Below are 27,893 nucleotides of genomic sequence, written 5' to 3'. Positions count from 1 at the left end.
TTCATGACTAAAACCCCTCAGTGAGGGATGAGGGTAAAGAGGCTCACCAGGAAAGGATATTCTAGAATGCACTAGGGAGGGGCTGGAGGTGTGGACTGTTTGCAAGAAAACCTGCTTAAAACCACACACCTCTGGATTCCATCCCTAACATGAGGGTCGTGGCAATGGGAGGGGTTGGTGACCAAAGTCTATAGAATTGTTTCTAGAACATTCCTTTCTCTCAAACGTAAGAAGCCTGAACACAATGTTTCCATTTTTATGTCTTATAGAGTCAATTAAACTGACTGAGTTTGACTAAAGGCAGCTTCTGTATGTAACAAACTAATCAAACACAAACTGATAGTCAAGTGGACTATACAGTAACTTGAGATTATATTCATCCACTTACGATCAAGTCTCAGTCACTCAAAGCAGTTAACTAATCCTGGATGCCAACCTCTCCTGCATGCCAAGTAAGGCAAAAGTGAAGCTTGCACTAATCAAGCTGTGTGCACATGCCCAGCTCCTCTTTTGTCTATAAACACTGCCTGCTGACCCGGAAGGGTGCTGTAACTCTGAACTTTCTATGGTTCAGGATATTATCCATCAGGAATGGTTTCTTTGCTCAAATATATGCTCAAGTATATATCAGGTATGTACTTTTTGTAACTGTCTTACCTCACTCAGGATGATATTTTCTTGTTCCATCTATTTGCCTATGAGTTTCATGAAGTCATTGGTTTTGTTTTTCCTTGTTTTTTTTAATCTTTATTAATTTGGGTATTTCTTTTTTTTTGTTTAATATCTTGAGTATTTCTTATTTACATTTCGATTGTTCTTCCCTTTCCCGGTTTCCGGGACAACATCCCCTAGCCCCTCCCCCTCCCCACCTATATTGGTGGTCCCCTCTGCATCCTCCCCCCATCACCGCCCTCCCTCCAACAATCACGTTCACTGGGGGTTCAGTCTTGCCAGGACCAAGGGCTTCCCCTTCCACTGGTGCTCTTATTAGGCTATTCATTGCAACCTATGAGATTGGAGCCCAGGGTCAGTCCATGTATAGTCTTTAGGTAGTGGCTTACTCTCTGGAAGTTCTGGTTGGTTGACATTGTTGTACACATGGGGTCTCAAGCCCCTTCAAGCTCTTCCAGTCCTTTCTCTGATTCCTTCAACGGGGGTCCCGTTCTCAGTTCAGTGGTTTGCTGCTGGCATTCGCCTATGTATTTGCTGTATTCTGGCTGTGTCCCTCAGGTGAGATCTACATCCGGTTACTGTCGGCCTACACTTCTTTGCTTCGTCCATCTTATTTAATTGGGTGGCTGTATAAGTAGGGGCCACATGTGGGGCGGGCTCTCAATGAGTCTTCCTTCTGCCTCTATTTTAAACTTTGCCTCTCTATTCCCTGCCAAGGGTATTCTTGTTCTCCTTTTAAAGAAGGAGTGAAGCATTCACATTTTGGTCATCCTTCTGAGTTTCATTTGTTCTAGGCATCTAGGGTAATTCAAGCATTTGAGCTAATAGCCACTTATCAATGAGTGCATACCATGTGTGATTAGGTTACCTCACTCAGGATGATGTTTTCCAGTTCCGTCCATTTGCCTATGAATTTCAGAAAGTCATTGTTTTTGATAGTTGAGTAATATTCCATTGTGTAGATGTACCACATTTTCTGTATCCATTCCTCTGTTGAAGGGCATCTGGGTTCTTTCCAGCTTCTGGCTATTATAAATAAGGCTGCTATGAACATAGTGGAGCATGTGTCTTTGTTATATGTTGGGGCATCTTTTGGGTATATGCCCAAGAGAGGTATAGCTGGGTCCTCAGGTAGTTCAATGTTCAATTTTCTGAGGAACCTCCAGACTGATTTCCAGAATGGTTGTACCAGTCTGCAATCCCACCAACAATGGAGGAGTGTTCCTCCTTTCCCACATCCTCGCCAGCATTTGCTGTCTCCTGAGTTTTTGATCTTAGCCATTCTCACTGGTGTGAGTTGAAATCTCATGCTTGTTTTGATTTGCATTTCCCTTATGACTAAAGATGCTGAACATTTTTTAGGTGTTTCTCAGCCATTTGACATTCCTCAGCTGTGAATTCTTTGTTTAGCTCTGAACTCCATTTTTTTTATTGTGTCAAGCCAGGAGAGGAAGAGAGGAAGAGAGAGAGAGAGAGAGAGAGAGAGAGAGAGAGAGAGAGAGAGAGGAAGTGCAGAAGAGAGAGTGAGAGTGAGGAAGAATAGTGAGAGTCTCCTGTAGCTTTATCAAGCCAGGCGAGGAAGAGAGGAAGAGAGAGAGAGAGAGAGAGAGAGAGAGAGAGAGAGAGAGAGAGAGAGCAGAAGAAGAGTGAGAGTCTCCTGTAGCTTTATCAAGCCAGGAGAGGAAGAGAGGAAGAGAGAGAGAGAGAGAGGAGAGAGAGAGAGACAGAGAGAGAGAGACAGAGAGAGAGAAGAAGAGCAGAAGAGAGAGTGAGAGTGAGGAAGAAGAGTGAGAGTCTCCTGTAGCTTTATCAAGCCAGGAGAGGAAGAGAGGAAGAGAGGAAGAGCGAGAGAGAGAGAGAGAGAGAGAGAGAGAGAGAGAGAGAGAAAGGGAGGAAGAGCGGAAGAGAGAGTGAGAGTGAGGAAGAAGAGTGAGCTGAACTCCATTTTTAATAGGGCTATTTGTCTCCCCGTGGTCTAACTTCTTGAGTTCTTTGTACATTTTGGATATAAGTCCTCTATCTGTTGTAGGATTGGTAAAGATCTTTTCCCAAATCTATGGTTGTCGTTTTTTCCTAACCACAGTTTCCTTTGCCTTACAGAAGCTTTGCAGTTTTATGAGATCCCATTTGTCGATTGTTGATCTTAGAGCCTAAGCCATTGGTGTTTTTTTCAGGAAATTTTCTCCAGTGCCCATGTGTTCGAGATGCTTCCCCACTTTTTCTTCTATTAGTTTGAGTGTATCTGGTTTGATGTGGAGGTCCTTGATCCACTTGGACTTAAGCTTCGTACAGGGTGATAAGCATGGTTCGATCTGCATTCTTCTACATGTTGTCCTCCAGTTGAATCAGCACCATTTGCTGAAAATGCTATCTTTTTTCCATTGGATGGTTTTGGCTCCTTTGTCAAAAATCAAGTGACCATACACCTATGTGTATGTGGGTTCATTTCTGGGTCCTCAATTCTATTCCACTGGTCTATCTGTCTGTCTCTGTACAAATACCATGCAGTTTTTATCACTATTGCTCTGTAATACTGCTTGAGTTCAGGGATACTGATTCCCTCCGAAGTCCTTTTACTTTTGAGGATAGTTTTAACTATCCTTGGTATTTTTTTATTCCAGATGAATTTGCAAATTGTTCTGTCTAACTCTCTGAAGAATTGGATTGGTATTTTGATGGGGATTGCATGGAATCTGTAGATCGCTTTTGGTAAAATGGCCATTTTTACTAGATAAATCCTGCCAATCCATGAGCATGGGAGATCTTTCCATCTTCTGAGGTCTTCTTCAATTTCTTTCTACAGAGGCTTGAAGTTCTTATTATACAGATCTTTTCGTGTTTGGTTAAAGTCAGACCGAGGTATTTTATTTTATTTGGGACTATTATGAAGGGTGTCGTTTCCCTAATTTCTTTCTCAGCTTGTTTCTCTTTTGTGTAGAGGAAGGCTACTGATTTATTTGAGTTAATTTTATACCCAGCCACTTTGCTGAAGTTGTTTATCAGCTTCAGTAGTTCTCTGGTGGAACTTTTGGGATCACTTAAATATACTATCTTATCATCTGCAAGTAATGATATTTTGACTTCTTCTTTTCCAATCTGTATCCCCTTGATCTCCTTTTGTTGTGTGATTGCTCTGACTAGGACTTCGAGAAGTATATTGAATAAGTAGGGACAGAGTGGGCAGCTTTGTCTAGTCCCTGATTTTAGTGGGATTGATTCAAGTTTCTCTCTTTTTCGTTTAATGTTAGCAACTGGTTTGCTGTATATGATTTTTACTATGTTTCGATATGGGCCTTGAATTCTTGTTCTCTCCAGGACTTTTATCATGAAGGGGTGTTGAATTTTGTCAAATGCCTTCTCAACATCTAATGAAATTATCATGTGGTTTTTATCTTTCAGTTTGTTTATATAGTGGATTACGTTGTTGGTTTTCTGTATATTAAACCATCCCTATATACCTGGGCTACTAAATCATGATGGATGATTGTTTTGATGTGTTCTTGGATTCAGTTTGCAAGAATTTTATTGAGTATTTTTGCATCAGTATTCATAGGGGAAATTGGTCTGAAGTTCTCCTTCTTTGTTGGGTTTAGGGATAAAAGTAATTGTGACTTCATAGAAGGAATTCCGTAGCACTCTATCTGTTTCAATTTCAAGGAATTGGATAGTATTGGTATGAGGTTTTCTGTGAAGATCTGGTAGAATTCTGCACTGAACACATCTGGACCTGGGCTCTTTTTGGTTGAAAGACTTTTAGTGACTTCTTCTATTTCTTTAGGAGTTATGGGGTTGTTTAAATGATTTATTTGTTCCTGATTTCACTTTGGTACCTGGTATCTGTCTAGAAAATTGTCCATTTCCTCCAGATTTTCAAGTTTTGTTGAATATAGACTTTTGTAGTAGGATGATTTTTGAATTTCCTCTGATTCTGTAGTTATGCCTCCCCTTTCATTTCTGATTTTGTTAATTTGGACACAGTCTCCGTGTCCTCTCGTTAGTCTGGCTAAGGGTTTATCTATCTTGTTGATTTTCTCAAAGAACCAGCTTTTGGTTCTGTTGATTCTTTGTGTAGGCCTTTTTGTTTATACTTGGTTGATTTCAGCTCTGAATTTGATTATTTCCTGCCTTCTACTCCTCCTGTTCTAGAGCTAGTAGGTTTGCTGTCAAGCTGCGGATATATGCTCTCTCTTCTTTCTTTCTGCAGGCACTCAGAGCTATGAGTTTTCCTTTTAGCACAGCTTTCATTTTGTCCCATAAGTTTGGGTATGTTGTACCTTCATTTTCATTAAATTCTTAGAAGCCTTTCATTTCTTTCTTTATTTCTCCCTTGACCAGGTTATCATTGAGTAGAGCATTGTTCAACTTCCACGTATATGTGGGCATTCTTCCCTTATTGTTATTGAAGACCAGCTTTAGCCCATGGTGGTCTGATAGGACTCATGGGATTATTTCTATCTTTCTGTATCTGTTGAGTCCTGTTTTATAACCCATTATATGGTCAATTTTGGAGAAAGTACCATGAGGTGGTGAGAAGAAGGTACATCCTTTTGTTTTAGGATAGAATGTTCTATAAATATCTGTTAAGTCCATTTGGTTCATGACTTCTCTTAGTCTGTCTATGTCTCTGTTTAATTTCTGTTTCCATGATCTGTCCATTGATGAGAGTCACGTGTTGAAATCTCCTACTATTATTGTGCCAGGTGCAATGTGTGGTGTGAGCTTTACTAAGGTTTCTTTTATGTATGTAGGTGCCCTTGCATTTGGAGCGTAGATAGTTAGGATTGAGAGTTCATTTTAGTGGATTTTTACTTTGTTGATATGAAGTGTACTTCCTTGTCTTTTTTGATGACTTTCAGTTAAAAATTGATTTCATTCAATATTTGAATGGCTACTCCAGCTTGCTTCTTCAGAATATTTGCTTGGAAAGTGGTATTCCAGCCTTTCACTCTGAGGTAGTGTCTGTCTTTGTCTCTGAGGTGTGTTTCCTGTAGGCAGCAAAATGCTGGGTCCTCATTGCACATCCAGTTTGTTAATCTGTGTCATTTTATTGGGGAATTGAGTCCATTGATGTTGAGAGATATTAAGGAATAGTGATTGTTCCTTCCTGTTATATTCGTATTTGGATGTGAGATTATGTTTGTGTGCTTTTCTTCTCTTTGTTTTGTTGCAAAACTATTAGTTTGTTGCTTTTTCTAGGGTGTAGATTGCCTCCTTATGTTGGGCTTTACCATTTATTATCCTTTGTAGGGCTGTATTTGTAGAAAGGTATTGTGTAAATTTGATTTTTTTCATGGAATATCTTGGTTTCTCCATCTATGTTAATTGAGAGTTTTGCTGTATACAGTAACCTGGGTTGGCATTTGTGTTCTCTTAGGGTCTGTATGACATCTGTCCAGGATCTTCTGGCTTCCATTGTCTCTGGTGAGAAGTTTGGTGTAATTTGGTAGGTCTGCCTTTACAAGTTACTTGGCCATTTCCCCTTACTGCTTTTAGTATTTTTTCTTTGTTTTGTGCACTTAGTGTTTTGACTATTATTTGACATGTTGGGTTTTTTTCTGGTCCAATTTATTTGTTCTAGTTCTGTAGGCTTCTTGTTTTTTTATTGGCATCTCTTTCTTTAGGTTAGGGAAGTTTTCTTCTAAGATTTTGTTGAAGATATTTACTGATCCTTTGAGCTGGGAGTCTTCACTCTCGTCTATACTTATTATCCTTAGGTTTTATCTTCACATTGAGTCCTGGATTTCCTGTATGTTTTGGACCAGTAGCTTTTTCTGTTTAACATTGTCTTTGACAGTTGTGTCAATGATTTCTATGGAATCTTCTGCTCCAGAGGTTCTCTCTTGTATCTCTTGTATTCTGTTGCTGATGCTTGTATCTTTGGCTCCTTGTCTCTTCCTTTGGTTTTCTATATCCAGGGTTGTCCCTCTTTGTGTTTTCTTTATTGCCTCTATTTCCATTTTTAAATCCTTCACCTGTTTGATTGTGTTTTCGTGGAATTCTTTCAGGGATTTTTGTGATTCCTCTTTATAGGCTTTTACTTGTTTATTTATGTTTTCCTGCATTTCTCTAAGGGAGTTCTTCATGTCTTTCTTGAAGTCCTCCAGCATCATGATCAAATGTGGTTTTAAATCTAGATCTTACTTTTCTGGTGTGTTTGGATATTCAGTATTTGCTTTGGTGGGAGAATTGGGCTCCAATGATACCATGTAGTCTTGGTTTCTGTTGCTTGGGTTCCTGGGCTTGCCTCTCGCCATCAGGTTGTCTCTGGTGTTACCTTGTTCTGCCATTTCTGACAGTGGCTAGACCGTCCTATAGGCCTGTGTGTCAGGAGTGCTGTAGACCTGTTTTTCTGTTTTCTTTTAGCCAGTCATGGGAAGAGATTTTCTGCTTTCACGAGTGTAGTCTTTCCTGTCTACTGGTCTTCAGGTGTTCCTGTGGGCGTGTGTCCTGAGTCCATCAGGCAGGTGACTTGGAGCAGAAAAGGTGGTCTTACCTCTGGTCTCGGGCCTGACGTTGCTCTTTGGGCTGGGTTTCAGTTCTCTGTGAGGGAAACAACAAGAAGGGCCTGCCCTGCCTTCTCTCAGGTCCCTGTGCACAGGGGGCCCAGATGGCACTTGGCGTTTTCCTCTAGAATCAGAGAGTAGTCTATTCTGGCTTCCCAGGCAATTCTGCGCCTGTGAAGGTCTAGCTCTCCCTTTCTTGGGATTTGGGTGCAAGGACCTGTTTGACCGGGTCACTTCAGATTCAGGCACAGTCTGTACTGCAGGTTTCCTAAAGCTTGAGTGCCCCTATCTTCCTGTTCCCAGAAGCCCTATACAGTTTCCTCTTGGGCCAGGGATGTGGGTAAGTGTGAGCAGTACTGGAGGTCTCTCCTGCCCTGCGGTCTCAGGAGTGCCCAGCTGTTTGGGCAATGAGCTCTTTCTCCCACGTGGTTTGGGAGCAAGGAGCTGCGGGTCAGGATCAGCGAGGGAAGGGAGGTTTTATAAGGCTAGGTTAGTGGGGTGAGATGAAAAGAGAAGGGTCTACAGAGGGAAGAGGGACATAAAGTTTCTTTACAGCCTCTCCCTCCCCAGGCTCCATCATCTTCTGTCTTTACCACTTCTAGATTCATGACCTCTATGTAACTTCTTCCCATAAGCATTGAGTCAGGAAGAAAGAAAATCTGTAAGTAAAAAGAGATCAGGAGAAAGAGCATCCGAGGACACAGGCAGTAAGAGAAAGTCTGAGAGAAAAAAAGAGGGTGTGGGTTCAAAAACTAAAAGACATTAGGGGGTGGAGTTAGGGCATGAAGAAATGAGAGAGGGAGTGAGAGAATTGATGTTATCACATATAGGGGTTGTGGATATAGCTCACTTGGTCAAGTGTTGGTCTAGCATGCACAACTTTGGTTCCATCCCCAATACCACATACACAGGGTATAGTAGCTGTACCTCAAATTCTAGGTGTTGGGGGTAAGGAGGTCAGAAGTTGAAGATCATCACCTGGTACCTGGAGAGTTCAAAGCTAGCCTGGTATAGATGTCAAAGGAAGGAAGGAGGGAGGGAAGGAGGGAGACACAAAGCACAGAGAACACACAGAGATGGAACAAAGGATAAAGACAGGAAGATGTACACAGCTAAAGACAGAGAGACTTGGAGCCATGGAAAGACCCAATGAGGAAGACACAGAGATTCAATCGTCCGAGGACTAGAGTGTGAGCTACAGGTCAGGGAAAAAGATGAAGCCTGTGGAAATCAGAAAGAATGCAATTGGGCAGAAGTAGGGTGGTGGCAGAGAGAGGGTATAGTCCAAACATATTGCGGAGTCCTGTGCCAACCAGAGCTCTGAGCCCCATGCCAGCCTGGCTTAAGAAGTCTTGGGAACAACCAGCACCAGTCATTTCTCTGTTTAGTGCCAGGACGAGCAAATCAAACTTCACTTAACCTTAGCAACAGGCTTCAACCTTAAGGAGTACAGCCAGTTCTTCAGTGCACTGGCTGGATCCCAGACACATGGGAGCTTTTGTACATAGCAAAGCCAATCCCACCAGCAGCTCTTCCACAGAGTAAACACTGGTATTCACGACCTTACAATTGCACAGGTAATGCCTATGTGGGGGGTAAACCATATCTCAAAGTCACCTGGTAGCTCAGAGTCAACACAGATTTAAGTAGAACCCACCATTTTGACTCCTGTGCTGAGGGAAAGTGGAGAAGGTTAGAGATGCTGTTTCTAATTCGGTAGACATGAGGCTCAGCCTAGGACCTAGGGATCTTCCAGGGAGCTCTATAAGCTTGTCCACTTGGAAATGTGATGCCCAAGTATACTCACATCCCTTGAGCATCGGACTAATATTTACTTCTCGATTATGTATTGTGAGCCCCACAATGTGCTGGCTACATGTGAGGGGTATTATAAACAAGAAGTGAGCAACAAAAAATTATTGAGTTGATATATATGTAAATATGTACACACATAAATATGTATATATTTATTCACACACATATATGTATACAAACAACACATATATGTACACACACACACACACACACACACACACACACACACACACACACACTCTTGTTTTGGCCTAGGGAGATAGTTCAGGCTGTAAAATACATGACACAAAAATATAAGGATCTGAATTCAATCTCCAGAATCCAAGTTAGAAAGAAAGTAAGAAACAAAGAAAAAAGGAACAATTTTTTAATCTCAGAGCTGGGGAAGTAGAGGCAGGTAGATTCCTGTGGTTCACTGTCTATCAGCCCAGTCTAGTAAGCAGCCTCAGAGCCGAGTGAGGTATCCTATCTCAAAAGTCATAGTATGAAGACACTTGGGAGATGCTCAGAGACTGAGAGTGTTTGCTGGATAAATATGCGAATTTTAATTCATATTCCAGAGACCACATAAAAATGCTGAGCATGGCTCTTGGTTACCTGCAACATCTGCATTGGGTAATGAAGACAAATGGACCCCTGAGAGCTCACAGACCAGGTGGCCTAGACAGAAAAGGCAAGAGACCTTCTGAAGACAGAAAGCAGTAGAGAAAGACACTGTGTTGGCTCTGGCCTCTGCATACTTACACAAGAGTATGTGCACTAATGCATGACAGACATGCATTATGAGCACACATGCACACTCACACAAAGAGAGGTATAAAGAGAGGTGTAGGGAGATGGGACTCAGCCCTTGTGAACTTTTTTTTTTTTTCAGGCGACCCTGTCAGATACTGTTTTGTTGATCCTGGAAGTTGTCAAACCTGATCTCACCTCAAGCCCTTGGCCCTTGTGGCTTCCTATACGAAAGGAATGGGTTGGTTTTTTCTAACACCATCTTAAAGCCCTCCCACTATTCATTCTTAAAAGACGATGACCAGACGGTACACTTCTTTCATTGTTCAATTTCCTTCTTGGTTCATAACAACTGAGCTCTCCTTATGACCTGCTTTTCCTTTTGTATCTGCTGTTATTCAGATACAGAATGGGGTGGGGGATGGTTTTCTTATTCTTCCATCTCCCATTGAAGGGTCCTTGCAGCTTTCACCAACCTTACACCCACCTGCCTCAGGTGGAGGCTAGGCCAAGTTCCATTCCCACCCACAGGAACATCCTTGAGCAGGAAATTCTCAGAATGTCCTGACTGATGCTTGCTAGCCAAGAGATTTAAGGGTCAATATGCTTAGCCAGTAAGTTTGAACTGTAACCTTGCTGATGTAACCTGTGACCCTAAAAAGTATAAAAACTGCTTGTTATAGAAATTCGGGGTCACCTTTTAGACACTCACTTTGAGGGACTAATTGAAGGTCGACCCTGATGTGCTGCAAAATAAACCTCTTGCTTTCACATCAATCTGAGTCTTGGTGTCTCACTTGGGGGCTCTTGAAGTAAGTACCACTGGCTGAAGGTTGGAGTCTTACGCCATCGTCATACCTAGGATGTTAGGTAGTATGGGCTTACTTACTGAACATTGGCCGATAGTAACAAGCATAATATTCCTTACAAAGAATCAAGCCTCCCCCACTCTTTGCAGAGACTCAAGCCAGCCTGAGAGTGGCAAGCATGACTCTGGCAGGTTTTTCCTTCTTCCCCTACTCTCTGCCTTATTAAAAACCATTCTATTACATTCCCATAGCTAGTCACCAAGTCTATTCCCTAATTTGGTCACTTCCTTCTCCAGAGACTATCAAGATTCAGCTATCAAAGTTTGTGTGTGAGTTGAATGAGTGGCTGGTTTCCTCACATTATTTATGTATTTACTTATTCCTTCCTTGGCAGATGTTTTGACTCCGTGGCATCAGCCACCTGCTGTTCCAAGTGCTCACAGTACAGCAGTGAGCAGGACAGTAGGTTGTTCCTTCTGGATGCAGTGGAAACATTCTCAGCAAAAGAACTTTTGGAGATTTTTCAGTGATTAAGAGCACTGGCTGCTCTTCCAGAAGACCTCCGTTCGATGCCCAGCACCCACATGCAGAAGTCACAACCATTAATAACTCCATCCCAAGGCATCAGATGCCATCTTCTGTCCTCCACAGGTACTGGACACTCACATGATGCAGGGATATAGATACAGACAAAACACCAAAACACACCCACATGCACCACACACACACACACACACACACACACACACACACACACACACACACACTAGAAGAAACAAACACAGAAAATAAACCAACCCCACAGTGTTTAACCAAGATGTGGCAGCAGAAACCTTTAATCTCAGAACTCAGGAGGCTGAGGCAGATAGAATTCAGTGAGCTCAAGACCAGCCAGAGGTAGATAGTGAGATCCTGTCTCTACAAACAAGCAAGCAAGCCACACTCAAACAAAATCATACCAGGGATCCTTTTTTGATTGGTGAGGAAGGTTTGTGTATTTATGAGATTCATGGAGGACTTACAGGGGTATGTTCGAGAATCTAAGTAGAGTCACACAGCTCAGGGGTGGAGGGCTGAGGAGATCCTTGTCTCGAGAGAAGATTCAGGGTAAAGAATCTAAGAGAGCGAATGGGGAAGGTCTGTGAAGGTGTGTGACTGTGGCCTGCACAGTACAGGGGCCTGAGAAGTTGGGTGTGGCATAAAAGGCAGCCAGCATGCAAGGTCACATCCTTGCCTTTTCTACAAGACACACAGGTCAGGCCAGTCCATTGACACAAAGGTCAAACAAAAGTGGCACTGTGGGTGTTCAGTGCAGGGGAGGTTATGGAGAGAACGAATGAGGGACTGATCTTTGAATAGGTTGGGGCTTGGAGTGGTGTTGGTTAAATGGGACAAGATACCTGGAATTAGATAGTGAAGTTGTATGTATTGTGAATAAATTAAAAGAGACTAAAATATAAACATTAAGATATAGTCACATTAAAATCTGGGTGTAGGTCCATGTGCCTGTGATGCCAGTACTGAGCAGGAGATCGAGATTTCAAGACATCTTTGAATATATATAGGATTTTGAGGTCAGTGTGAACTACATGAGCCTTTGGCACTGAATACAAAACTAAAAAATTTTGTCAGCTTCGTTATATGGATTTCATCTGAATCTAAACACAAGCAGGTGAGGGATCGCTCTTCTAGACTCACAGCATGATCTTGTTTCCCACTACTCACTAGCACTGTGATACATTCATGGGGTCTCTTACTCATCTATCAATGGGGTCTTCACACATGACCCTCCAACAAAATACACGGGAGTAGGGTGGAGCCAACTCAAGAGAAACCATCTGTAGTCTATTCACACAGATCCTGGAATATAGACTGCTGGCCAAGTAGGGACTATGGCTGTGAACAAGAATGAGAGAGGTGACTCAGAATAAGCTGTGGCCTCCAGAAGTCTCTCTGTCCGTACATCAAGAAAGGCACTTCAGTAGGTTTTCCTATTCCATTCACAGGGTATGGAGTTGGGGACACGAGAGTGCATTGACTCTTCTCTCTCAACCCACACAGCGGGACAAGAAGTTTATCTGGTATGGTGAGGGTATTTTGCCTGCACCACTGTTAATGGGAGTGAGGTCAATGTCCTCAGGAGCCACAGGGCTTGCCAAAGAGAAGTTCTGGAGGAGGGCGGTGAAGAAAATGAACAATTCATTTCGGGCAATGCCTTCTCCAAGGCAAGTGCGCTTTCCTGTGGGCACAAAGGACAAGTAATGTGAGCCTCAGAGCCGTATATAGCCTTTGTGTTGTTTCATCCCTAAACCCAGACAACCATGACCATTGCGATGAAAAGTGTGAGTTTGTCCCTTAACCCACAATGCTAAGAAATTATAAAGAAACCCTCCAAACCTCAAAAAAGCCATGCAAAATATTTGGTGGCTGACTGGCATTCACTTGTGAGAGTTGGATTTTCAAAGCATCTTTTGGCTCAGAGGAAGTTGGGACCACCTTGGAGTTGAGGGTGGACAGGTGGGTGGGTGTGACCATTTTATAACATGATACCTTTAGGATTTTCCATTTCTCTCATGCGGACGATGGTAGGCATCTTACAAAATTATCATGAGCACAAAGTTAATGTTTGTAATGACTCTTTAACTGACATCTGGCAGGTATTAATAATTCTATATGAACCAGACCCGGTGGTGGATGCCTGTAATTCTAACATGTAGGAAAGTTGGCGGAGATGGATCATAGCTTCAAAACTGTCTGGGCTGTGTAGCAAGGACTCCCTCTCTGAAATCTTAAAAAAAACCAAGGAAGAGAAGGAAGTGGAGGAAGAGGAAGAGGAGGAAAGAAGAGAGGGTGAGAGGAAAGTGGGAGGAAGAAAAAGGGGGAAGAATACAGGAGAGTGAGGAGAAAGAAAAGAAGGAAGAAAAGCTATTCATGCAGGGTGTTTATGTGGGTGTGCAGAAGTTGTTTCTATTTTTTTTTTTTAGGATTTTTTCTTTATTAACTTGAGTATTTCTTATTTACATTTCGATTGTTATTCCCTTTCCTGGTTTCCGGACCAACATCCCCCTAAACCCAGATTGATGAGTTTCAACAAGTTCCTATCTGAACAGTTCAGATGATTGAGAGAGAGCAGGTACATGGGATAAGGGGTCTGTGGCACCCACCACGTTCTCAGAGGCATAAGGAGCTCTTGCTTGCTGGAAACTCAGGCATGGAGCACCATAGAGCAAAGGGAGCCTGAAAGCTCATATGTAGGCACCACAGCCTGCCCTGAACCTCAGTGATGTACACCCCCTCCCCCAGGACATCCAGGTGCAGGAGGGATTTCTCAACAATTCCTGTGCCTGTTGTTGGGAAATTGTGCCCTGGGTGGGAGTAATTAGGAAAAGCACCCCATCACTTTGGACATGTTCTTTCAATAATTTAGTTGACATAAGCTTAGTCATTTATGGAGTATCTCTCTGAGATGGTTCTCTTGCAACCGGTTTTGTGACCCAGAGTTTTCCAGAACAGCTTAATGACTTACCTCCCTCTCTCTCAATAGGATGTCCCCAGGCCTGGAGCTGGCGATTTGGACATCTTCCATGATTCTTTGGCTGTAATGCTTTTGGGCATCATTTATTTTTCTTGTGAGCCAGGGCAGTCAACATTTAACTTCTTACCCACCAGACATTATTTTTCTTTCACTTTCTTCCTTTTCTCTACTTATTTTTTTTGTCTAAACTCCCTATTATTTCTCTCTCTCCCTGCCCCTCCTCTCTTCCCCCTCCCCTATGCATCCTCTCTCTTCCTGCTCCTCAACTTCCTTTCTCCCTCTCCTTCCCTTTTTCTCCCACCTCTCTCTCTCTCTCTCTCTCTCTCTCTCACTCTTCTTCTGTTCCCTTCTCTTTCTTTACCTTTTCACCTCACTCCTTTCTCTCCCTCTGCCTATCCTCTCTTTTTTTCCTTCTTACTCCCTCTCCTCCTCTCCCCTCTCTCTCCATCTCTCCCCATCTTTCCTCCCTCTCTTCCCTCCTATTCTTTCCTTGTCATGTGTTTGTGCAGCAGCCCCCTCTTTATGTCTCATTGATCTCATTTCTTACTTTTTCCTCTCTTCATTTTCCATTATCTTCCTCTGTTCTTTCACCCTTACCTCCTTATTAGACCCTTCCATCCTTCTTCTTCTACTGTCTCACTCCACTGTGTATCCTAATATGTCTCTTTCTGCCATGGTTGTTTTGTGTCCTACTTTCATTTCTGTTGTCGTGACACATACCCCAATAAAATCTACATGGATGAGGAATGGGCTCCTCTCTGACTTACAATTCCAGATGACTGACTGTCATGCCAGAGAAGTCAAAAAAGCAAGAGCTGGGAAGAGCTGGTCATGACCACATCCACAGTCCAGAGTATGCTGCCTACTTCCTTGGATCTCAGCTTAGATCTCACCTCTCTTTCAGGGCCTCAAACAAAAATTAATGCCACCCACAATGGGCTGGGTCTTCCCATATCAGTTAACAGTCAAGGAACAGACCATGCTAATGTAGGCAATTCCTCAACTGAAACTCTCTTCTCAGCTAATTCTATGTTCTCACATTGACACTTAACATTGACTAGTACAGCATGTCCCATCTTCCCGTGCCTCCTGTTGCAATTCTGTTCTTTCTCTATCATCTACTCTCTGTCTCTAGCCTTATTTATCTCCATTCCTGTCTCCCTCTAAACTCACAACTATGGAATGGAGACATTCACTTTTATCCAACTACTGGTCTCCACACTGAGTACAGATTAAGTAAGAGAGAAAGCCAATACATTTGATATTTCAGGGGAGAGCTGAGCCCTGAGTTACTGAACTCCCTGACACTCAACTTTAGACAGGGTCTTTGGATGTGGCTCAGTGGTAGATACCCTGCCAGGAATTCTCCAGTGAGGAAATGAGTGTGTGGCTCAGTGATAGAGGCCCTGCCTAGTATTCCCCAGTGAGGGACTGGGGGTGTCATCAATCTTAGAGTCCTTGCCTAACATTTGCAAATCTCAGGTTCAATCAATACCACAGAATAAAGAGGTCTGAGGAGTACTTTCTTGGACTTTATTTTATCTCCAAAACCTCTGTCTAGATAGAGTTTTTCATGGCTAGACCTTGTTAAAATGAATTCAATTTGGCACAAGGCTGACCATATACATAACAAAAAATAACCTAACTTTATTAGTGGTGAACTGCAAACTGTATTGAGGTTATATTGCACCAGCATGTAACTCTTCTGCTTGCAAATAACTGAATCACAGCCAAGCATAGCTGCGAACCAATCCCTGGATGCCAACTACTACTGCATGGCCAAGTAAGAGAAGAGTGGAAGTGGCATGAGTCAGGTTATAGCCACATCCTCAACTACAAATGGCTCGCCTCTGACCAACTTTACTACCTGTTGAAACTTCGAAATTTTTCTGGCTAAGGATATTAAGCATTATGAGTGGGTTCTTTGCTCAAATAGATGGTCATGATTTCTCTTGCAATTGAATAAGCTATGGAATATTTAATGCAGTCAGGGGCAAGTGTGTCAAGACATACACCATAACCCCAGTTCTCATTGATAAAGTCAATACTTCCTCAGCTGTTTAAGTCTCAACCAAGCTCATGGCCGTGTACATAAATGATGTTGGTTGTTTTTGCTGTTGTTTCTTAAGCAAATTAATTTTCTCAGGTTTAGAGGCTTTTAAATACTACTCCAAAGTCCTCCTGACCAGGATTCTTTAGTTCAAGAAACCCTTCATGGTGCTTCATTCCCAGGGTAGATAGGATAGTTCAGGCAAGGGCTGGGACAGACTCAGTAGATTGGGACTTTATTGGTTTGTATCCCCGAGTGTGGGCCTACCTCTTGTGTCTAGAAAAGGAATTACAGGTCTGTCTCACCTGTGGAGAAGGGCAGAAAAGCTTCACTCTTCTTCAGTGTCCCATTGGCATCCAGGAAGTGCTCAGGATTGAAGGTGTCTGGGTGGTCAAAGTACCGTGGGTCATGGAGAGCGGAACTCAGGATGGGGTAAACCTCAGTGTTCTAGGAGAAGTTATGAAATATGAAGGAGTTAACATATCCTGACTCCCATATGTAAAACAGTCAGTCCCTAAGAAACACAGTCCTGGAAAACCACAGACAGGATGAGGTTGGTGATTAGGAGAGTGGAGGATGCTCATGAATGGAGTAACAATGAGGAATCACAGGTGGCCTCACCTTGGGGAGCAGGTACCCTCGGAACATGGTGTCTTTGGTGACTCTGTGTGGTAAACCAATTGGGGCAAGATCTGCAAATCTCTGAATCTCGTGGATGACTGCATCAGTGTATGGCATTTTGATACGATCATCAAGGGTTGGTAGCCGGTGTGAGCTGATCACCTGATCAATCTCCTTTTGGACTTTCTCTGCATAGAAAGGGGAGACAATAGACAGTGCCCCTTTCTCAGAGGCAATGCATAGCAACCTGTTTTCTGGGGTCCAATAACCCAGGAATAGTTAAGAGTTTCTGCTGAGAAACACACAGTGCTCCTTGGATGCACACACCTGTGCTTCTCTCAAGGACCTGTCTCTCCATCCGTGTGTAGAGCATGCTAGAGTCTCTTCTTAATAAGCTCCAGCTTTGCTTGTAAAAGAGATAAAAGGAAAATCTTCAGCAAAGGGCCATTTCAACTGTCAATCCAGAGTGAGGCTGGAGGAAAAAATGGCAAGAATGTAATGAATGAATGAATGAATGTTATCAATTGTATCCTGCACACACAGGTCTCTCTCTCTCTCTCTCTCTCTCTCTCTCTCTCTCTCTCTCTCTCTCTCTCTCTCTCTCTCTCTCTCTCCCCCTGTCTTCTTTGCAGGAAATTCATAATTAAAATCCACGGGCCTGAAGAGATGACTCAATTTTTTAAGAGCACTTGCTGTTCATTGAGGGGACACCCAGATTCAATTCCCATCATCCATTTCAGCTCACACTCTCTGTACTTCCAAGTCCCTGTGATTTGACACCCTCACACAGACATATGTAGCCAAAACAACAATGCACATTAAATTAAAATAAATTTTAACATCTATAAAATAAATTTTAACATTTTATAACCTCAGAAATAAAAGGGAAGTAAATTACTGTATGCATAACAACATATAAAATATGAACATGTTAGCTGAGGAAATAGTTCAACTAATAAATGCACTTGACTTGCAAGCCTGACATCCTGACTTTGACACCCAGAGCCCATGTTCAGGTGGAAGAAGAGAACAGAATACACAAAGTTCTCTCATGTCTATACATGAGCTTTGCAAGGCATACTCAAAATAACTTCAAATCCTTTTTAAAAATTTAAATTGCGTGCATGCTAGTCAACCAAGAAATGGATGAGCCAGCTTATAAAAGGAAAGATTGATGAGTGACAGAAATAAGATGTGTATCTTCCACTTATTACTCATTATAGTAATCGATTAAGATAAATAATTGTTTCATAAACACAAATGTTCATCAACACTACTAATCAATGATCAATTGGATGTTAAATTTAATGAAGATTAATATAGGAATTAAAAGTTGTATTCAATGATACATAAATCATAGCTAAATGAGTGAGTTGTTAAAAGGAGACATGGAGGAGTGGGTGGACACATGAATGGTGAGTTCAAAGGTTGTTGGAAGCATTAGAGAACAAAAAGGTTCATATTTCAATGGACCAATGAATCAATAATAATAGCCCACACAAATATTCCCAATCAAAGAATAAAACTCATGAGTTGGTTAATCCAAATGAATGAATGAATGATATGCCCTTGTGTGAATCAGAGACGAACAAATCAAGGATTAACAATCTATGGGTATACAGATGAGCAGGTGACTATGTGAATGGGTGAATAGGCTTATAGATGGATGAGTGGGAAAATGGATGAGTACAGATGGAGAATAGATGTATGGTTTAGTGAACAGAGTGGGTGAATGGATGAAGAGGCAGATGGATAGAAAGATGAGTGAATGGATGGATGTAAGACAGAAGGAAAGAAGGAAGGACAGGATAGATGGCTGGCTGGGTGGATAGATGGATTGATGAATGGATGTAAAGACAGAAAGATAGAAGAAGGGAAGGATGGTTGGATTTATGGATGGATGCAAGTACAAAAGGAGAAGGAGGGAAGGAAGTTTGGATTGATGGATGGAGGGATGGATGTAAAGACAGAAAGACAGAAAGAGAGAAGGATGTTTGAATCAACCTTTAAGTGATAGGAGGAAACAACACAAGATGATCAGCCAGTTGCTCATTCACACACCACCACAGCACTGCCTTTGATTAAAGGAAACCAAACAAAGCCTTCAGAGCTCCAGATGTAAGAAGCCCATGTCTCTGTTATTCACACAAACCCCTGCAGCCAAAAGGAAGTTGAAGATCCCCAACTGTTCACCCATGGCGTACCTGCGACGTGGGGGTACTTGAGCATGATCAGGAAGCTGTAACGGAGCGTGGTGCTGGTCGTCTCGGTGCCAGCAAAGAAGAGAGAGAGCACAGAGATCACAAGGTTCTGGTGATGGAACTCTGTGTGATGGTTGGACTTCTCCTGGTTCCAGATGGGAGAGAGAAGGAAGGGTCAGGGATGACTGGATCCTTGCAGTGATTCATGTGCCTTTCTAGTCACTGTCCGTGTGTCCCATACTATCTGGACCACTGGGCACGTGTCCCCTCACCAGTTCATACCACTTCTGAACCAATTGGCATGGGTCCCCTCAGCAGTTCACACCACTTGTCTCATTGTCTCTTACCCTCTTTTCATTCAGTCTTCCCTGGACTCCTCTGGTCTTTAGAATCTCACTCTTCCGTCTCTTTGGTAATTTCCAGCTCTTGTTTAGAAAATATTTATTATATGTATATTTATGTGTGTATGACTGTGGGTGTCTGCCGTGTGTGTGTGTGTGTGTGTGTGTGTGTGTGTGTGTGTGTGTGTGTGTATTTGCCAGAAAAGCTAGGAAACAGCGTTGGAGTTTATCGAGCTGGAGTTACATACGATTATGAGAAGCCTAACATAGGTTTTGCGAAAGGAACTCCAGTCATCTACCATATTGGACAGTTTCTTCTAAACCATGAGCCATCTCTCCAGACTCTGTGGTCTTCTCTGCTTTTCATTCTTTGACCCGTTTCTTCCCCAGGCACACCCCTTCTCTTTCCCTGTCTTTTTATCCTTCCTTTCTCTTTTCCTCCAGATGGTCTACATCTCCTCCACTCTTTTTTACCTCTTCTCAGCATCCTCTCTCCCCTTTTTTTCTATGACACCATTCCCATCCTTCACTCTCACCCACCCCCTCTCTCATCCATGCAGGACTCACCTTCTCCATGTGCAGAAGGTAGGTATCGATGAAGTCTCGTGGAGTGTTGGGGTCCAAGGTGGCCCTGTGCTTCTCCACACTGTGGTCAATGTAGTTGAGGATTTCTTGTAGGTTTTTGGAGATTTGTTTGTGGACACCGGGAAAGTATTTCAGGAAGCCAGAGAAAAGCTCAAACACCTGTAAGAAAGAGAGACTCAGGGGCTCACCTGGAGCTGTCAGGTCACAGGAAGTGGGCAGTGCTCCTAGGTACTCAGATTTCATGAACAATGCCCCCTCACACTACACTACACTACACTACACTACACTACACTACACTACACTACACTACACACACACACACACACACACACACACACAGAGAGAGCATACATATACATGCTTTTGAACTGTAGTCTCTAACCTTTGTCTTGCACTCTCTGTATCTCTTTTGTCTTTCCTCTGTGCTCCTTCCTAAGCCTCTTTGCTCAATTGTGTTTGTTTCAATTTGTGGGTTGTGGGTGTGTATGTCATTTAAGCAAGATTGGCCTTAAACTCAATATGTAGCCATGGATCATCCTGAATTGTTGATCCCCCAGATGTCACCACCCAAATGCTGGAATTTCAAGTTTTGTATATCACCAAGCCCAGAATATACAGTGTTGGGGAGGAACCCAGGGGATCCTGCATGGAAACATAGCATTCAGTCTTCTGAGCTACATCTTCATAATAAACCATTTTTTCTTCATGTATGGATGGCTCTGTACATTCAGGTCTCTCTAACCTGTTATACATGCTCCCTCCCTGCCTCCAGGTCTCAGCCTCCTTATTTCTCTGTGCTGTCTTTGTCTTTCTTCTAGCCCTAACAAACTCCCTCTTTCACCCACAATGCAATCTCTTGTTTTCTCTGCCCTGGATGCTCCTCTCTTCCCACCCACTGACCTGGCTGGACAAGGAGCCCATAAGGGAAAATGTCTGATAGATCAGATCCAGCAGACGCAGGAACTGGTGGTCTTTGTAGTCAAAGCGCTCTCCAAAGACAATGGAGCATATGATGTTTGCTGCGATGGACTGGAAGATGGAGGTGGGGTTCAGGAGGGCTCCTGGAGAACGAGGAGGCAAGACAGGAGACAGGAAATATAGAACCAGGGGAATATCTGAATTTATTTCCATCTCATGAGGCTGTCCCCATCACTCAGTACTCAAAAAATAGCAAAGGCAGGTAACCTCGATAGCACATATGATGGACCAAGCCCTATTCTAAGCACTGAATAAATAATTTTATTTGACTTCCCAGGATATTGGACATAAGATGCAGTGTTGTTAGCATACAGAGAGGGTAGTTAAGATCACTAAGAGAACATTCATGACAGGGGGCAGGATTCAGATTGCCAAGGGCTGAGAAGGACAGCATGTATAGTTAGTCTTCACAATGCACCTCCTCCCTGGTCACCATTTTGACTCTGAGCTGATAGTTAATTCTCAGTGACAGAAAGAGCCAAGAAAGGTTCAAGGATTTCCTGTGTGGATTAAGTTCTGAGCACCCCACTCCCATCCGTCCATCTTCCTCCATCCCTTCTGAGACTTCTAGGCTCTGTGGTGCTTAAGAAGCTATCAGGACCTGCTGCCTGCTTTCTTTGTATGCCAGTTTCTTTCATGGCGCTGGGTGGTTGGAGTGCTGTTTTCTGTCCAACAGTATTAAACCCTTGTTGCCCTCTCCCCAAAGCTGGCTTGTCTATAGTCTCTGGTTCCCTGTAGAACCTTCCCTGAGCTAGTCAATTTTACTCTCAGCCTTCCAGCTTGTTTTCCTTTGGATCCTCCATCTCCACGACTTCTCTCTCCCACCCCTCTTCCCAATTTCTGCATCTTTCTTCCTCTTCTGCTTCTGCAGCTCAGCTCACCACCTCAGCTCTCATTAGGAACATGAATAAGAGAAAGGCAAATGCCTGCTGTAAAGAAATAGAGCTGCAAATGAAGTCTCCAAGACGCCCTTGTTATACGGAATCATGAAGGACCCAGAATTGCCTTAGAAATCTACCAAACGACAACTCCCATCAACCTCTGTGCTCACTGATTCTCATCTACCCAAGCACAGGAACCAGAGTTTCTGTTTAGAACATGATGGAAAATTTTCCTGCTTCCTTCACTTCATCTAAGTTCTGTATTTTCCTTTCACTAAGACCAGCAGTTGTCAACCTGTGGGTCATGATCCCTTGGACATCAAACAACACAGCAGTTGCTTGAGTCCATCAGAAAACACAGATATTTGCACTATGATTCCTAATATCAGAAAATTACAGTTATGAAGTAGGAACAATAATAATTTTATGGATGGGGGGGTCACTACAACATGAAGAACTGTATTAAAGTGGTATAGAATTAGGAAAGATGAGAACCATGGAACTAAGAACATTGTGGGGTGAGGAGGGCATGAAAAAGGTTAAATGAAGGTGGTCTTGAACTCTATGTGTGGTAGAAGATGACCTTGAAAATCTCAGCATTCTCCCTCCACCTCTGGACTGCTGGGATAACAACCACACCCCACCATGGAACTAAAAGCACTCTCCAACTCACCCTCAGCCACAGTGTAAGACTGGACCTCACAATGTGGATAGTACTGGCCTTGAACTCATGACCATCTTGTCTCAGTCTTCTGAGTTCTGAGATGACAAGTGTACACCAGTCATATCCACTGACAGATAAAATTAATTCAAATATTGATTTTTTTGTACACAAGTGACCAGCATAGTTTATCTGTCTCCAAGATAGTTGTGGATAATTTAAACCTCCCTTTTCTTTTACTATCTCTGTATTTCTCTCTCCCCACCTTTGTCCATTCCTACCTTTCACCACCTCATCTCTTTTCTGTCTCTATCATCTTTCTCTACCCTTTTGTGTCTTTCTCTGGTTGGGCCCTCATATCTTCTTAATGCCCATTCTCCAAGTCTCACCCTTGTATTTCTTCAGTTCCTCCACCAAACACTGGGCCTCTTCCTTTATCCTCTCCTCTACACTGCGCTTTCCCATCCCGAAGTTTCTCATGGTGACCAGAGAGAATCGCCGAAGGATCTTCCAACGTTCCCCATTGGCAAAGATCACACCTAAGAAAGCAGGGCAAATGTGGGTAGGTGGGTTACATTGGAAGTTCAGAGAATCCGGAGTCCTTCTCCACAGCTTGGGTTTCAGGTCTCAGACTCACCTACCTGGGCCACATCCTCCTCTCCCTACTGTCCCATATCTTACCATATCCCTGTACAACTGGATGGAGCACAGCAACTGTTCCCCGACCAGAGAACGCTTCAGCTTGGTCCACCAGAGCCTCTCTTATGGTGTCTGTCCCACACAATATGACCACGGGCCTTGGTCCCAGGTGTACTGTGAACACATCTCCATATTTTTCTTGAAGCTGGCAAATCACAAGAACACCAGGATTGTGGCCCGTCAGCACAGACATTGTTAAAGTTTTAAAACACTTAGATACAGACGGATAAATAGGCTACCCTTCCCCTTCTGATGACCAAACAGTGAAGCAGGTCTACTCTGTTGGCTGTATGTTTTAATCAGTGCACCAGAAATGTAGAGTTTGGATAGGAAGTAGAGGCCAGAGAGCAAGTAGTTATGTGGGTATGTATCCACTTGGAGGCCTGCCTGGCCTACATAAGGTCTTATGTCAAAACAAAATAAATAGATATGGATCTATTTATAGATATGGATATGTATATATACAATGTAGATATAGACCCATGATCATGCTTTTCAGTTTGGTCAGCAATACCTGGCATCTCATCTAGAAACCATTCTTCTAGTGACCCAGCTTCAATCTGATAAATATCTCCTGACAACAGTCAGAAGAATGGTCCTGACCCACCCACTGATTATTCAGAGGAGAAAGGGGTGACCCCTGGTTGTAGTCATGAGTGTCAATCAGGTCTACAGTACAGACTGTCCGGAAACTACATGTCAGTTCAACTATCTCTGGGCATCTCCAGGGAATTGGTCCCAGGAATATCAAAACCTTCCAGTGCTGAAAGCCTTTGAATAGAATGGTGCATGTTTGAAAACAGCTTACCCTCATCCTTTTGTTAACTTTATCTCAGTCTAGAGGTCCATGAAGCTAACAGAAATGAGGAAATGGAAATGGTCAGGTCTCATGTTGTTTAGGAAATAATTCTATGAAAATGCTCTATATATTTTATGCGTTTATAATTTTAGGTGGGGTCACAACACCATACCTTATGGAACAGTGAAATAACAATCTACAGATCAGATAATCAATATCATATTAAACTTGAAGGAGGATCATGAGTTTGTGATTAGCCTGGGGAAAGTTGGGCAACCTTGTCTCAAAAGCTAAATAAATATGAATGGCTATGCCACTGAATCCAGGTGGCTGTTCTGTTACACACCAAAGGAGGGCAGGAAGTTGGGATCACTGCCACCATATCATCTCTCTCAATGGGACATGGTGTCATGGATTTTCATTGATTATTAATGAACAAGTGATAATTTAACATGAAATACCATTTGTGAAGCACCAATTCTGAGACTGGTAAAGATGGTGCCAGTGCCCCAGGCTTGGGTACTGCATGGTCTTTATAACTGATTAGCCCTATCTACCTACTCAGCTCACTTCCTGCCCCTCCTATCCTCCTCTTTCTCCTGGAACACCTCAGGCTAATCTCTTTTGTTGGCAGGAGCAAAATGTACAGTTGATGCCTCTGATATTTTTCTTTCTCTTCTAGAAAAGAGAAGCCCCAAGAAGTGAAACTACACGCTTATACCTCAATACCTTCATACCTCTTGCACTACAAGCACAGTGCTCCAAACAGTTCCAACACAGGAAGACTTGCCTGTCTATCTGAGCACCATCATCGCAAGACTGCATGCTACCTTTCACTCAGTGACTTTCACAATTGAACCTAAAGTCTGCAAGGAGTCCCTTGCTCTTCCTGCTGAGTGAACTCCAAGAGTCAACACAGGCTAAGCCCACAGGGCTCAAGTCCTGTGCATGTCTCACCTGCATGAAAGAACGCAGAAGGCCTCTTCTGTTCATCTGTAAGAGGTTCCCCAAGAAGGGCAGGGGACGAGGTCCTGGTGGTAAGTGGCCATGGGTCTTTGGCCGATTTTGGCTGGCTAATAATAGCAAGAAGCCCACAGTGAAAGTGAGGAGGAGGAAGACACCGAGTTCCATGTTCCTGGTCTAACCACTGTTGACATCAGGGAACACTCCAGCAGGATCTTTTATCATGAGCCCGCCTCCCTACTCACTTAAGCAACTCCAGCTGTTCCCACCTCCCGGTCTCATCACTGTCCAGGTATGTGAGCACCCATACTTCCTGTTTGGGCTCCTGGTGACCTGTTCACTCCCCATTCCTTTATCCCAACCTTAGATGTTGGCAAAGACATCATGAAATAGATACACAGGAGAGAAGGCATTGGAAGTAACACATTTCGATTTCTGCACTTGTCAGTTTAGTTTCATCTGCTCATTTACTTAGGCATGGAGCTGTGTGTGCTGCATATATGAAGGAACATTACATTTTTCATTTATTTATTTATTTAATCATTTTATATCCCAATTAATGCCTCCTCCTCAAGATCCCCCCTACAACCACTGCATAGTCCCTCTACCCATCCTTCCCTCTCCTTCTCCTCTCAGAGGGCGGAGGCTCCCACTGGGTATCTATCTGCCTACCCTGGAACATCAAGTCTCTGCAGGGATAGGCACATCCTCTCCTGCTGAGGCCAGACAAGTTAGCCTAGGTAGGGGAACAGATCAACAGCAACAGTCTTAGGATAGCTCCAATTCCAGTTGTTGAACAGCCGACAGGAAGATAGACCTGCACATCTCTGAGCAGGTGTGTGTGTGTGTGTGTGTGTGTGTGTGTGTGTGTGTGTGTGTGTGTGTGTGTGTGTGTGTGAGAATCAGGTCCAGCCCATGTGTGGTTGGTGTTTCATATTCTGAGATCCCACAAGTTCCAAGTTAGTTGACTCTGTTGGTCTTTCTGTGGTGTTCCTAGCCCCTCCATGTTCTTTGGTCCTTCCCCAAACTCTTCTATAAGAGTCCCTGAGTTCTGTCTAATATTTGGCTTTGGATATCTGTTCTGTTTCAGACAGTTGCTGGGTGGAGCCTCTCAGAGGACAGCTTTGCTAGGCTCCTATCTGCATAATAGAGTGTCATTAATAGTGTCAGGGATTGGTGCTTGTCCATGGGATGGATCTCAAGTTGGGTTAGTTATTGGTTGACTATTCCCTCAGTCTCAACTCCATCTTGCTCCCTGCATTTCTTGTAGAAAGAATAAATTTTGGGTCTTCCAGGTTCAGCTGGGATTTTGCAGCAACCTCTGTACCCTCCAGGTTGTTGGAAAATTATGCCTGTGTGGGTGTATTTAAAAGGCACTCTATCTCTTTGAGCATCTCCTTTGCAGAATTTAGATGACATGAGCTTAGTAATTTATGGAGTATCTCTCTGAGATGATTCTCCTAGAACTGGTTTTGTGACCTAGATTTTTCCAGAACAGCTCAATGACTGCTCTCTCTCTCTCTCTCTCTCTCTCTCTCTCTCTCTCTCTCTCTCTCTCCTTCCATCATATTCTCTCTGATCCTGTGTCTGTACCTATCACCATGAGTCTTTTGATCTATTTTGTTTGTGTCTTTCTTAATTCCTTAGATACCATTCTAACCAACCTCATTTTTCTTTTTTTTTAAAGGTTTTATTTTTTATTTATTTTTTTTGCTTTGAGAAAATACAGAATATAATATTCAGAGTTCAAAATTACTCCTGACTTTTGTATACAATTATGTTCTCTTTCCTTTTAGACATTCTTTTTTTTTCTTTTTTTCTTTTTATTTATTTATTTATTTATTTTTATTAACTTGAGTATTTCTTATATACATTTCAAGTGTTATTCCCTTTCCCGGTTTCCGGACAAACATCACCCTCCCCCCTCCCCTTCCTTATGGGTGTTCCCCTCCCAAACCTCCCCCCATTGCCACCCTCCCCCCATAGTCTAGTTCACTGGGGGTTCAGTCGTAGCAGGACCCAGGGCTTCCCCTTCCACTGGTGCACTTACTAGGATATTCATTGCTACCTATGGGGTCAGAGTCCAGGGTCAGTCCATGTATAGTCTTTAGGTAGTGGCTTAGTCCCTGGAAGCTCTGGTTGCTTGACATTGTTGTACTTTTGGGGTCTCGAGCACCTTCAAGCTCTTCCAGTTCTTTCTCTGATTCCTTCAACAGGGGACCTATTCTCACTCAGTTCAGTGGTTTGCTGCTGGCATTCGCCTCTGTATTTGCTGTATTCTGGCTGTGTCTCTCAGGAGCGATCTACATCCGGCTCCTGTCGGTCTGCACTTCTTTGCTTCATCCATCTTGTCTAATTGGGTGGCTGTATATGTATGGGCCACATGTGGGGCAGGCTCTGAATGGGTGTTCCTTCAGTCTCTGTTTTAATCTTTGCCTCTCCCTTCCATGCCAAGGGTATTCTTGTTCCCCTTTTAAAGAAGGAGTGAAGCATTCACATTTTGATCATCCATCTTGAGTTTCATTTGTTCTAGGCATCTAGGGTAATTCAAGCATTTGGGCTAATAGCCACTTATCAATGAGTGCATACCATGTATGTCTTTCTGTGATTGGGTTAGCTCACTCAGGATGATATTTTCCAGTTCCAACCATTTGCCTACGAATTTCATAAACTCGTTGTTTTTGATAGCTGAGTAATATTCCATTGTGTAGATGTACCACATATTCTGTATCCATTCCTCTGTTGAAGGGCATCTGGGTTCTTTCCAGTTTCTGGCTGTTATAAATAAGGCTGCGATGAACATAGTGGAGCACGTGTCTCTTTTATATGTTGAGGCATCTTTTGGGTATATGCCCAAGAGTGGTATGGCTGGATCTTCAGGCAGTTCAATGTCCAATTTTCTGAGGAACCTCCAGACTGATTTCCAGAATGGTTTTACCAGTCTGCAATCCCACCAACAATGGAGGAGCGTTCCTCTTTCTCCACATCCTCGCCAGCATCTGCTGTCACCTGAGTTTTTGATCTTAGCCATTCTCACTGGTGTGAGGT

At 43.0% G+C, this 27,893-nt stretch overlaps 1 protein-coding gene and 1 long non-coding RNA gene across 2 annotated transcripts; one reads left to right on the top strand and one right to left on the bottom strand.

Moving 5' to 3' along the window:
* The first annotated feature begins 545 nt into the window (after positions 1-545).
* Positions 546-15,586, top strand: LOC148007288 (uncharacterized). The gene is made up of 3 exons (XR_015650173.1): positions 546-631; positions 10,926-11,182; positions 14,076-15,586. It is a non-coding gene; the product is annotated as an uncharacterized LOC148007288 (long non-coding RNA).
* Cyp2b14 (cytochrome P450, family 2, subfamily b, polypeptide 14) lies at positions 11,353-25,047 on the bottom strand. Its single transcript, XM_087606882.1, has 9 exons — positions 24,840-25,047; positions 23,066-23,228; positions 22,774-22,923; positions 20,765-20,925; positions 19,847-20,023; positions 18,942-19,083; positions 16,738-16,925; positions 16,422-16,563; positions 11,353-12,770 (listed from the first exon to the last, which is right to left on the bottom strand). The coding sequence occupies exons 1-9, from the start codon at positions 25,011-25,013 to the stop codon at positions 12,580-12,582; spliced, it is 1,488 nt and encodes a 495-aa protein (XP_087463008.1). The 5' UTR covers positions 25,014-25,047; the 3' UTR covers positions 11,353-12,579.
* Between the last annotated feature and the right edge of the window lie 2,846 nt (positions 25,048-27,893).

The sequence above is a fragment of the Rattus norvegicus genome, chromosome 1 (assembly GCF_021556685.1).
Source record: "Rattus norvegicus strain SHRSP/BbbUtx chromosome 1, alternate assembly SHRSP_T2T, whole genome shotgun sequence".
NCBI classification, from domain to species: domain Eukaryota; kingdom Metazoa; phylum Chordata; class Mammalia; order Rodentia; family Muridae; genus Rattus; species Rattus norvegicus.
The sequence above is the reverse complement of the archived record's forward strand: the minus strand, read 5'-3'. Positions and strand labels throughout refer to the sequence as shown.

Bases quoted from the DNA above. Each gene is read 5' to 3' on its own strand.
- Cyp2b14 (XM_087606882.1), bottom strand. From the start codon at position 25,013: ATGGAACTCGGTGTCTTCCTCCTCCTCACTTTCACTGTGGGCTTCTTG. The intron at 19,084-19,846 runs GTGAGTCCTGCA...ATCTGGAACCAG, and splicing joins ACCTTCTGCACATGGAGAAG to GAGAAGTCCAACCATCACAC. The intron at 16,926-18,941 runs GTACGCCATGGG...CTTTCTATGCAG, and splicing joins CAAGTACCCCCACGTCGCAG to AGAAAGTCCAAAAGGAGATT.